At 41.4% G+C, this 12,168-nt stretch overlaps 1 protein-coding gene across 3 annotated transcripts in view; it reads left to right on the top strand.

Annotated features, from left to right (window-relative positions):
* NCKAP5L (NCK associated protein 5 like) overlaps positions 1 to 12,168 on the top strand; it is an 89,100-nt gene that overhangs the window by 53,338 nt on the left and 23,594 nt on the right. For all 3 annotated transcript variants that reach the window (XM_088447759.1, XM_088447626.1, XM_088447690.1), the window contains exons 2-9: positions 830 to 891; positions 2,409 to 2,510; positions 4,031 to 4,099; positions 5,146 to 5,184; positions 7,149 to 7,268; positions 7,702 to 7,797; positions 8,323 to 10,826; positions 11,978 to 12,146. In XM_088447759.1, the coding sequence (XP_088303885.1) occupies positions 2,412 to 2,510; positions 4,031 to 4,099; positions 5,146 to 5,184; positions 7,149 to 7,268; positions 7,702 to 7,797; positions 8,323 to 10,826; positions 11,978 to 12,146 (3,096 nt within the window). In that variant the 5' untranslated portion in view covers positions 830 to 891; positions 2,409 to 2,411. The remainder of the gene's footprint in view (positions 1 to 829; positions 892 to 2,408; positions 2,511 to 4,030; positions 4,100 to 5,145; positions 5,185 to 7,148; positions 7,269 to 7,701; positions 7,798 to 8,322; positions 10,827 to 11,977; positions 12,147 to 12,168) is intronic.

Below are 12,168 nucleotides of genomic sequence, written 5' to 3'. Positions count from 1 at the left end.
GGAACATTGTGTGTACATGTATGTATGTGTGCGTGTATATGTATGTATGTGTGTGTGTGTGTATATGTATGTATATGTGTGTGTGTGTATATATATATATATATATATATATATATATACATATACAATCCACAAGGTCTGCCAATCTCCATACACAAGCAGTACTTGGCCGGGTACCGTCACAGGAATATCATAGATGCAATCCACTGCGTTGCGGCACTCCAGGCATATTAACAAATTGCACTCCACCATCAACATGACAGTGCTTATATGACAGTGCACTGAAACATTGACCTGATGCTGGTGGAGTGCAATCTGTTATTATGCCTGGAGTGCAGCACCGCTGTGGATTTCATATCTGCTGTTGCCTTTTAAATGGCAAAGTATAAACTGGGTTTACATTTTTTTCTTCTTCTATATGCTGGATTTAAATCAGTCTATACAGGCAGTGTCCCTTCTGAGCACAAGGGTGAAGCGAGATAACCTGTTTGGCTGTACTGGTCAAGTTGTTATACACTATACAGAGACAAATACTTAATTACTGAATGACCCAGAAGCAGAGATCTGTAATACTGTGCAGTGTGCTGTGCAGAGAGCGTAAAGCTCACCCATCAATAAGGAGGTCATAACCACTGCCTAGCAGATGTGATTAGGTTCTCTAAGGAGTAATGTACTAGGGTTAGACCTCTGGCTCCTGAATTAATGGTTTTCTACCAACAGAGGTTGTGAGATCTGCTGAGGATCCGAGATAAAGACTACACCATCTAATTAATGATTCTCTTGGGAGAATAAGTGAGTGCTTATGTTATTGTCTGTTCTTTTTGTGCAGGTGGGGTGACATGCTGTGGACCTGCTACATATCCAGCTCCCGGGTATGAGATCACAAATGAGGTGAGACCATGAGAGCAATAAAAAGTTTTACCCCCAGATGTTGTGTTTTTGAAAACACGCAGGGTGACATGTTTCAGTCTCTGAGCTTCAGATAAAGTCCCCCAGATGTACACGCCATACATATATAGTATACTGGGCGTACTGGGAATAACCTAATCTCCATAATCCAGACCAGATGGGGGATGTCTAGTCACCTACTGTCACTAAGAAGATAACCATGTTGTGCCAGAAGTGTATTTTTTAGACCTACTAGTTGCAAATCATTTCATAATCAAACTCTTTGTTTTGCTATTTTGTTAAATATATCCAAAATGTCAACTTTATTGTGCGCTTAGTGCAGCAAAGTCTCTGCACTTACTGTATCTTCTTGCCAACACGATGCTTTTCTTTGGTTCTATGAAAGAATTGTTACCTATGAACCCAATGACAAGTTATACTTACTGCAGTATTGCAATGCAGTGACTTTTATTCTAATGCTATATAAATGGACACTTTTGTGCACACTTTTTTTCTGCACACAGCACTCCTCTAGCTGTAATCTTATATACATCACATACACAGAGCGGCAGAAACGCAGTGTTATTATAACTAGAATCACATGGCTTTATAAGCACTAGGAACAATAACCAGATGATTCTCTCGCTGTCCTTGATGAGATCATGCAAGTTGAAATTATAAATGTATTCCTTCAGTATGCTATTGGCATGCAGATAGTTTTTTTGTTTCAAATTCAAGGGTAGAAGCTGCAGTTTGATACATGGGTGCAAGTTGATTGTTTCGGGAGTTGATACTTTCAAAACTGCTAACTATGGATATCATCAACAATCTAGTAGTGTTGTGTCTTTTATCATCTAAGTAACATCTTGTTGTGCCATTAGCCATTAGTCAGCACATTGGGGTTCCAGTGCTGAAACTATTATTTTCTCCACTTTTTCCCTTATTGACGTGAGACTTGTAATTTTCTGGGGTTCTCAGGCCACTTCCCCAGATATGATATGGTGCTGCCGCCTGCTGTACAATGCTGGGAATCGCGACAGTGTACAGCAGGGGCATGGGGACGCTGGGAAGAAGCAATTCACTGCACCCCATACCGCCCACCTCTTGTGTCTCCTTGATGGCCTAATTATTTAATAGCAAACACGTTGTAATATTGTATTATCTGCTTTTAAGGCCCTGTAGCCCACTCCACTACAGACAAGGCCCAGGAATTTGTCTTACTGTTAAATAGCAGTTATATATAATGTTTCCTTCATTTTTATTCCCACTGATTGTAGACGCCAGACTGCAGATGGCAGGAAATTTATACCCAAGAAGTGTAAACACAGTGTAGTATTTGGTCTTTAGTATTCTTAGACCAGCGTTTGTGTCTGTGTCCTAATGGGTGTGTGTCTACTGTTTTCTATTTCTGACTGTATTAAATGTCTGCTGCCTTTGTTTTGGAGTCTGCTCATGATGTTGTGCTTGCCATATGTCAAATGTCAGTCACTTCTCAGCTTTGGGTATACTCCTCCTTGTAGAGAATGACGTCAGAGGTTGAGGAAGAAATCCGTCTTCTTAGTGGAGGGGTGTCTGAGCCGCTGGTCATTCAGGAGCTTCTGGAGAGATTGCGGGAACTTGAGGTGAGAGCGATGCTGGGATCAGGGCTGAACTTGCCTATATATATGCCACAAGCTGCAGTTACTAAAAACATTTAGATTACAGGGAACCTGTAATCCTTAGGAGATATCTTCCAAATTGTACCCCTGTGCTAAGGATTCTGCCCCACCCCTCCAATTTAAAAGGTTACTTCAGAAGTTCCAAAAAGTCACACTAGATTTTGTTTATTCACATTATTAGCAGCGTTCCCAATGAAGAAGTGTATAATAGGTGTGATAATGTTACATCCTAGCCAATTATAACAAACAACCTCACCAGCGAAACACAGAGGAATGTATCATAGTATAAACATTACATATTAATGTCTGATAGCGTTTGAATCCGATTGTGACCGTAACACCAAATTCGTCCACAATGTGCTTATTTTTAAATAGAAAATAGAAAAAATGGGAAATTCTCTATGCGTGTAGTTACAGACAGAGGAGGGTACTAAGCTTTAGAGATTTAGGCATCTTGTCATGCCAGCCTATTGGAGGAGTGGCAGTAATGCAGATCTATGTCACCATTAGCTAGAGTCAAAAATGAGTGCTGCATGCTGGATTACATTCCAATGTAATATTACTTACTGTCCATGTTATTGAGTTACCTTTGTATTATCACACTCAGATTGCTGGTATGTTGTCTGAATTTATTGTTGCACATTCCCCTGGGCGAAAACTTTTTAAATAAAGTGTCTCTTAGGGCTGTATATGGTAGATTCCGTGTGTGGACGCATTTGCAGTAGAGACTGCGACAATTTTTTATGTTAATGCCGTGTCAGATGGGCGTCCTATTGACACGTCCTCCAGAAGCGGATGTGCATGCATAGGCACACCTATCTGTGATCCATCGGGCGACCATCGGACATTGCAGAATGTCATGGCTACTGGTCTCAGTGGAACTGCATCTTTAGACGCAGTCGCCGACTCTGGCATGCCCTCTCATGTTAGTTCCCCCCCCCAATTACCAACCATAAACGCCTCGATATTGTGTGGAGATCCGTGCAATAATTTTCATCTGTGTTCCCCTGCGATAACCATCAGGACCCATGCGCAGTGCGTCTCGTCCAACTGTGTTTTATGCTATCTGTTCGCTGAAAAGTTAAGCTGCATACACACACGATTTTTTTGAACGATTATCGTTAAGCGATACAGTTTTACGATAATCGTTTGAAAAATCGTTCACTTTCTGAGTCAAACGATGAACGATTATCATTCATGCGCGTTCACGTTTGTAGTTCAGTCAGACTTGTCAACTCAACAATTTTCATTAAGGGAATATGTAAAAATCGTTTGTAGTTCAAAAAAATCGTTCATTACACTTTAAAAAATCTGACAGATAATCTGACAGAAAATCGTTCATAAAATCGTTGGTAACAAAATCATTGTGTGTGTATGCAGCTTTAGAATTTACTGATCAAATACAATTATCTCGCAACATAGGTGCAGGTCTCTCTTTACCTGACTTACTGTATGTTATAAATGCTTACTATTGGCTGTTTCAGGCTGAAAACACCACTCTTGCCCAAGCCAATGAAACCCAGCGGGAAACGTATGAGCGTTGCCTTGATGAGGTGAGTCTTGTTGTTGTGCTTGTTCTGGATCAGTGATCTCTTTTTTTAATGATTGAATACACTACTTGATTGAATATTCATTGTAATACGACAGCCATGCATGTCCTATAGAAACATCTCTCACACACCCGGCCTGTTGTAGGATGACGGTAGACAAACCTTAGGAGACGTTTCTTTAATTCCTTTGTAACGGAAGTGACTGTTACTGTATTGCGGTGAAATGAAGCCCAGCAGTGAGTGCTGCCAGGGGGGCAATCCTTACAATGGATTGCCTATAAAACGTGAGGGTCTATCTTTCAATCAGAGGTCTACACTGAAATAGCTCTGTACCGACAGCTGCGAGAATGCAAATATTTCACAGCCCACGGCTGGCTTCAATTATTGTGTCACCCATGTGGAATGTCAGAAATCTCGTTCGGTATTCAAATCTTGTAGATAAGACTTAAGAGCTGTGTGCCTAGTTATGTGTATTAAGTCTTTGGAGACGAACACAAGATTGTCCCATGACGTAATGATGAAAGAACAGCTTAAATAAACTTGGGGATGTAGACGTTGAAACCTTCATGGTCTTAAGTTGCATGTGAAATCCTTTTTTCATAATGGACATTGAACTGACATTTTTGAGTTTAACCTTCATTTTTAATTGGCTCGGTAGGTATTCCCTTTCAGTTGATAGTAACCCACCTACCATAGTCAGTCAGACGTAATAAATGGGTAGCCTGACTGTTTGAATAGTTGACAATTCAATGCTTTTTTACCATTAATATGGTAAACTAATTTGGGAAGTTGTTTGTTTTATGATTGAGTATATGATGTATAATCCAAATGAGATTTGTTTTATGGCTAATGAAGATTTAGACGTGGAAAGGCACTTAGACAGAACATCTACATTTGGGTATGTGGGCAAAAAACAGTCACTGTATATATTCTAATAAGTGCCTTTGGGAATATAAGATACTGATTACTATGTGACCGTTTCTTGATCTGTTTTTTTCCATTTTATTTAAATAATGCTTTAATAACAATAATAATATTGCATTTTATAGGTTGCAAACCACGTTGTTCAGGCACTTTTAAATCAAAAGGTGAGTAACTGATTTCACTGTCTTTGTCCAAGCACTTATTACGCAATTACCCGACAAAATGTTTCTCATTGTTCGTCTAGTCGCCATTTTGTAAAATAATTGAGAACCGTATAACGCAGAATACTCACAAGTATAATGAGGGTTTTACCTGGTACTATTGACTAAATGTAAGTAAAAATTACTGAGCCCAAAAAGCAAAGTATTTATTAGACCAACGTGTCCTCTGCCAGCTCTACGCCATTGCCCAAGTCACAAACAACTATCAGGGTTACATACAGTATCTAATAACCTTGCCCCACACTATAGTGTACTAACTACTGTATATCTTCATCAATTGGGGGCAAATCAATTAAATTAGATGTTGAAAAGCGCAGAGAATGAGTACCCACAGTTATTTAGTTGTCCCCATCGCACGCTGAATTAAGTTGAGAGATGCTGTTTACATCGCCTAATGATGGGTGTTTAGTCGTAGTAAACGGCATTCTCCATCAAAAATGCCGGCCGAGATGCTGTTAGCGCACGCACTAAACCCACTAATAGCATCGCAGCACTAGTTTATTTGGATTTCAGGAGGGTGCGAGCAGAAATCCTCTAGTCGCAGGTTAATAGCGCGGCCAATTGAATAGCTCCAGGAACCCGGCGCTATTCAACATAGCATTTAATTGAATTGCCCCCAATCTGACACTGTTGTTTAATGTATATATGCATTAGTTTCTTTTTTTACTGTAGCTGAAAACTGTGATTGATCCCTGAACAAGTATCAATATGCAGTTAAGTTGAAGGGCACTATTTTTCTTCTAGGTGCTGGGGTCCCCTAAGTAACTGGGGAACGTAGGAAAGACCTCTTTATATCACATGTTCCGAACCTGTTCTTTATTGCATAGTTGATGAGTACACACATTTATTGCCGTTTTGCTGTTACTGAGCCTGATTCAGCAAGGAACGCAGTTGCTAATACGCACCCAATCTGTCTATTGCTGCGTTCTGCGCATGCATATGCATCGAAGTGCGCAAACTAGCAATTGCGATGGGAACTGCGATTGCAGAGGCTGCGCAGAGTGACAGGAAGTGCCGTTGTGAGTGATGACGGGGTGGGTGGTCGGGCGAACGCAGATGTGCCACTGCGTTGCAACACCGTTGCATGGGCATGCATAAATTAGCCACTGCGATACCAGACGCCTCCTGAAGTCTCATAGCATGCGCTGAAGTTAGCAATTCCTGAGTGCGGTCTGACCTGTCTTAACTGTGCGTCTGGGTCTGATTTAATTGATTTTCGCTATGTTGCCCTAGTATACGGATGTGAGTAAGGGGAAGTGGGCGTCCTTATGTTAGGCTGCGATCGCAATGTGATTGCAAACATTTAAATATCACCGCTGATAATAGCAACGCGGTTGTGTGCGTATAAGCAGAATAGCGATCCATGCTGAATCAGGCCCACTGATCTTTTTTGCTAAGAATGCAGAAGTCAAGGAATTACACCTGATTGGACGTGCCTATTATAGTTAGGAAGTTGTTACTCATCTCAAATTGACCCAGTGGACAATCCTGCTTGTGTCTTTAATTATTCTTGATCAATGCATTCTTATATAAACCCCCCCCCCAAAAAAAAAAATATTACACCATAATCAATTATGGTGGTTCCAATTGGTACACATGTATTTTCCATTATTGCCTTTCCATGTTTGCTGCATGGTGTAGTTTGCACTTGTTTGCCAGATTGCATTTTTGCAGAACTAGTGTCTACTTACACTAATCTCCATTTTTCTGTTTGTCCATTTAATATGTATGAGTGTGCCCGATCCCTTTTAAGGTCAAGCTGAATATGCCAATTGACTTCTATTCCTAACTCTTTTTACAGATACTTATTTCATTCAAATCTATTTAGTTTTCCTTTTTGTCTGTTGGTTTGTTCTGCAACTTGAAGTTCCCTGTTTTGTAAACCATAAAATCTAATTTCTCTCCAGGATCTCCGGGAAGAATGTATTAAGTTGAAAAAAAGAGTGTTTGACCTTGAGCGTCAGAACAGAGCATTAAATGACCTCTTTCACCAGAAGCTGCAGCGTTCCTCGGGATCATCCCCTGAGGTAGGAACTGTAACCATGGGAAACAGGATACGTACAAGGCACAGAGAGTTCTTTTCATGTAGCGTACATGTGTGGTAATACAGCATCTCCTCCAGTGTCTTTTCTTTCCTTATTGTATATCCTAGCATTTTACATTTTCCTGTCACCAGAATGTAGACACATAATTTTATGGGTATTCAAAATTCAATATGTAATTCCGTCAGTGTCATTGAAAGGTTAAGTGAACTATTTTAACAATTTAGAATTGTAGAAAGAGAATGAGAACGAACCATTTTGTGTTATTGTAGAGCTCGGGATACAATCACATACTCTAGCTCTCACGTACATGTGTGCTGTTGGTACGTTAGTGCTCTTGCTTACTCTCGCTCTATTTTTGAGTCTACTTATGGATAGTAAATGGGTTGTGTTTTTTTTTATTTTCCTTTCTATTCAGCTCCATCCACTGCAGGCCCTTTCTGACTCTCAAGGAGGTGATCTAGAAAGGGTTTCAGTCTCCCTTCCTCTGGGGCAATGTGCTGTACAGAGAGAGGTAAGCAGGAGAGGTGCACTTTTCCTTACATCGTTCCTATGAACAGAGTGGAGTTTAAGACGGATTGTGGAATTCACAGCCTAAGCATGTTTTACTCATAAATGACTATTCTTCCGCAATGTCCAGGAGACTCTAATTTTGAGTTTTAGCAGATTTTTGTAATAGTAGCTCGGCCACCTGGAGCAAAGTGAAGTTGACAGTCTTGAGGGCTTAATGCAAAAGCTTGCTTATATGCCAAGTGCACATCCCTCACATGTATATCTCATTTCATAGGTTTATCAAATGCATGTACAATCTCAAAACATTTTTATTTATTTTCACATGAAGTTTTTTTAATTAATTTTATTAAACAAATGCAACACTGGTGTACCTAAGGCAACTGAAACATTTGCAAATCATGGCATTAGTTTGAGTATATATATGTCTAAAAATACAGAAATATAAACATATAGTTTGTACTTAGGTAAGAAACATTTTGCATATGGGTTACAAGTGTTCTGTAATTAGTTTAGTTTTGATTTACAGGAAAAACTGCGCTCTGGACGAGCTCAGACATCTTGTCGCCCTCTGGATGCCATGTCTCCATTCCTCAGGAAAAAGGCTCAAATCTTGGAAGTTTTACGGAGGCTAGAGGCCACAGGCTCTCAGTCTGGATCAACCTGCACTGCACCACCAATGTTGCTTGGGGGGTTTCCATCAACTAGTGGGAATGGCTTGCGAGTTAGATCAGACCAAAGCTTGGACTACGTGAATGGTGAGAGCCTGACTCTTCCAGAACATGGTGGAGATGAACCTTGGGCCTCTTGCCTACTCCTGGCCCAGAGTGGCTGGGAGGAGTTGCTCAAGTGGAAGCCAATACAGCGGGAGCCACCAGCAGGTAGCCCTGGGGAGGGAGGAGGAGAACACCTTGGTTTTGGAGCAGGGGAGGACACACCGCAAACAACACGGCAGGCTGAGGGAAGTTCTTCCTCTTCAGATGAGGATATTGGAGAACCGCCTCCTCCACTGAGTGAAATTAGGCAGCATTTGCCGTTAACAGACTTATCAAAGGGCTTGGGACCTTGTATGTGCTCCCGTGGAGCAGGTGATAAAAGGGGCCCTATTGAGGGCCATTCTGATGGAACTGGTTTTAGTAGGGGACACATTGGGCATCTTCACGCATTAACCTGTTATAGCAGAAATCTTCATGATATGGTAGATAGTCAGCATATTCCAGTGACCCCACCAGCAGTTTCAGAGAGAGCGGACTCTGTATCTTGTTCTCCGGGGAAACCATTGGTTTCAGAAAGTGGCTCTGATGCCTCTGCCTCTCCTTGTCCTCCTCCTCCTGCTGGCTCTGCCAGTTTACCAAGAGATACAAGTGGATTAACCCACAAGAGTGCATCCCATGAGTTACAAAACGATTATTCTCAGTCCTCATTAGTGGTTTCTAATCCCTCCTGTCCTGATCCAAATGATGCACTTATTCCTTCTTCTGAGCCACGGACACCTCAAATCCCGTCTCCAGCAAAATTTCTCAAGTTTTTGAAGATGCCAAGCTCAGGGGATAAGTTACAGAGTCCAAACTCCCTGAGGCTCAGTCCTCAGCTCACTCAAACCTCCAAAATTCCTTGTAGGAGCAATAATTACGAGGTATTTCCCTCTCCACGTCTCAGTAGGAAAGCAGCTGAGGAGTTGCCTGTTCCAGAAGCAGACACTGCTCCGCCTTCTCCTTCTGAATTAATACCTTCTGAAGCCAATAGGCAAGGACAAAGTGAAAGGTCTGAAAACGTAATAATAAGACCTGGGCTACAGTGTTGTACCAAAAAGTCACATGACTATGAAAATATACCTGCTAAAAATTCAGAGCTTCCCACTGACAGCCAAACTGTTGATGATTTGGAGGATTCTCCCAAAGCGGTTGGGGCAGTGTGCTCATCTAGTTGTTCCCCTGGAATTTATGTTCATTCCCAAATAAATTGTTCTGGTGATCATCACAGTCAGATGAGCACACCTTTCACTAGAAAGCATGTAACTTCCAGAAAACCTCCAGAGTCTATTGGACATATCCCATTCAAAGAAAGATTAGGAAAGCTAAGGGGCCCAGATAACCAACAAACTGAGATCACAGCTGCAGGGATAGAGAATACTAGAGTAATAACTGATGGCCCTGACCTACGGCCATCTATGAAAAGATCCCTAGGTGTGAGTAGTTTAAGGACTCCTGAGCCTGGCTCCACTGAGAGTTATCCACCAAGATACCATGGCCAAAAATCTGACTCTGCTAGAACTCGACAGCCCACCTCAAACTGTCCACCAGGCTCTCCTCATGGTCCACGTAATCTATCTCGAGCACCAACAGTTCCAAACAAGTCTCCACGTAGCCCTCATGGCAGCCCAACAAAACTACCTGCTAAGTCTCCAAGTAAGGCAACTGCAAAACCTCTTGTATCTCGACCCCTAAGTGAAGAGCTGAGACCAAGTCCCCGTCAACCCATGCTGCCTGAGGACAAACAGAGGATGCAGTCTGCTGGTGCAGGAAAGAAAAATAGCACATGCCAAGAGTATGCCTGTCCCCGCAGTGCAGGCCCACAGGGTACAGAAAGTCTTCCACTGAGTGTCTTGCACTCTGCCATTGAAGAAAAAGTGATGAAGGGCATTAAAGAGAACATGTTAAGGTTGCAGGAACAACATCGTACACCTGCCCCTGATCCAAAGCAACGCAATTCCAGTGGTATTGCAAGCTGGTTTGGCTTAAAGAAAAGTAAGCTCCCGGCTCTTAGCCGTAGGCCTGAGGCTGGACGTGTGAAAGAGGAAAAGAGGGAGAGAGCTGCAAGTGGCTCCCCTCGGACTAGGGATGGCAAAGGTGAGAGCCTGAATATTTCCATGTTGATGGAAAAAGCGGAGGATCTGCGGAAAGCTCTTCAAGAGGAAAGGGCCTACATCAATGGTCTCTCTCATGACAAGAGTCGTACAGGTGTGTCTGTAGATCAGACACAAACTACAAGACCCCTGACTGCTGACAACTTTATGCAACAGCTCTTGAATAGGTGAGTGCTCTCAGTTTGTACAAAAATGTTGTTTACAAAAAAAGACTACAAATATTTTTATATAGTGAAAGTGATTCTACCCAGCAAGGCACAATTGAAGAATTATTTAGATTTAATTATATAGATGTTTTTGAACTCAAATGTACTGACTTGTGCACTTCTAGCAATTTAATTGTAAACCATGCCACGTTATAATACTGATTTACACTAAATCACACAGCAGACCTCCATAGTGTGACATGGCTTACTTAATAACTTATTAAGGTCTCCCCTGTTGACGAGCATTTAGAATTCAATCTAAATTATTATACACCAATAAAACAACAAAAATCTCTGTGCCGTATGCTGACTTTTTAATTTTCTCTTTGTATTTACTTTATATAAAAAATATAATGTAACTTTAATAAAAATCTTTTCAATTAGATTTTTAAAATACAGTATTTAGCTATATGACTGGGTCAATGAGTTATCCAACATGCTTCTACAGATATATATGGCCTTAAAACATGGCCATTTGCGTTTACTTAATTAGTGGGACTAGATTGTTATTATACTGTCCATCATGGGGTTTATCAAGTTACCCCAGATGGTTATGTTTTGAGGATTTTCCCCATGTGTGATTGTATGATTATTAAGGACTAAAAATATATGAATTCACGCCTTATTGAGGAGCTAATCAAAACATGATCATTTTAGGCGTCTTGAACACTGTTTTGGAACCCTGATCTGGTATATGTTTGACCATGTTGTCCTAGGTACAATTAAGCAAAGCAAATGTTAGACTGAAAGGTATTCTACAGTTACAGATGACTTTCTCTCTACCGGCATGTGGAGCGCTGTCCGTATAATGGAGCGATGCCTTATTGTTTCCATTTTTCATTCTGGCAATATCATTACTTTTAAAAGTTCCAGCATGCTACTTGTGGTGGGTCAAACTGTTTTCACCACAGCTGGACTCCCTGCGTCTTTGATCATTCAGGTTGAGGAACTGCAAATATTTGGGGTTACATTGGCACAAATAAAGTAGTCCTAGAGACACCCCAGAACCATGATAACCACGTATGAAGGAATAGTCACTAAATAAGGATAACGAGGTCTAAATATCAACACATTCTTTACATCTTATGTAACTCCATAATCCTCCTATTTAGGGTGGATGGCAAAGATCCTCCTTTAGAAGTGCGTCTAGAAGGGAAGGCACCACCTCTGCGGGACTTTCCTAGGTTATCACCGGAGAACAAGGAAGCGCGTCCGTTTCGCTCCCCAAGGAATGGGATGGTCACGCATGTGCAGCGCTGTGAGCAGAAGAGTATGGATCAGGTAAGTGCATGAATTAGAAGAC

This window comes from Taudactylus pleione, unplaced genomic scaffold, assembly GCF_031769625.1.
Source record: "Taudactylus pleione unplaced genomic scaffold, aTauple2 ptg000005l, whole genome shotgun sequence".
NCBI classification, from domain to species: domain Eukaryota; kingdom Metazoa; phylum Chordata; class Amphibia; order Anura; family Myobatrachidae; genus Taudactylus; species Taudactylus pleione.
The sequence above is the reverse complement of the archived record's forward strand: the minus strand, read 5'-3'. Positions and strand labels throughout refer to the sequence as shown.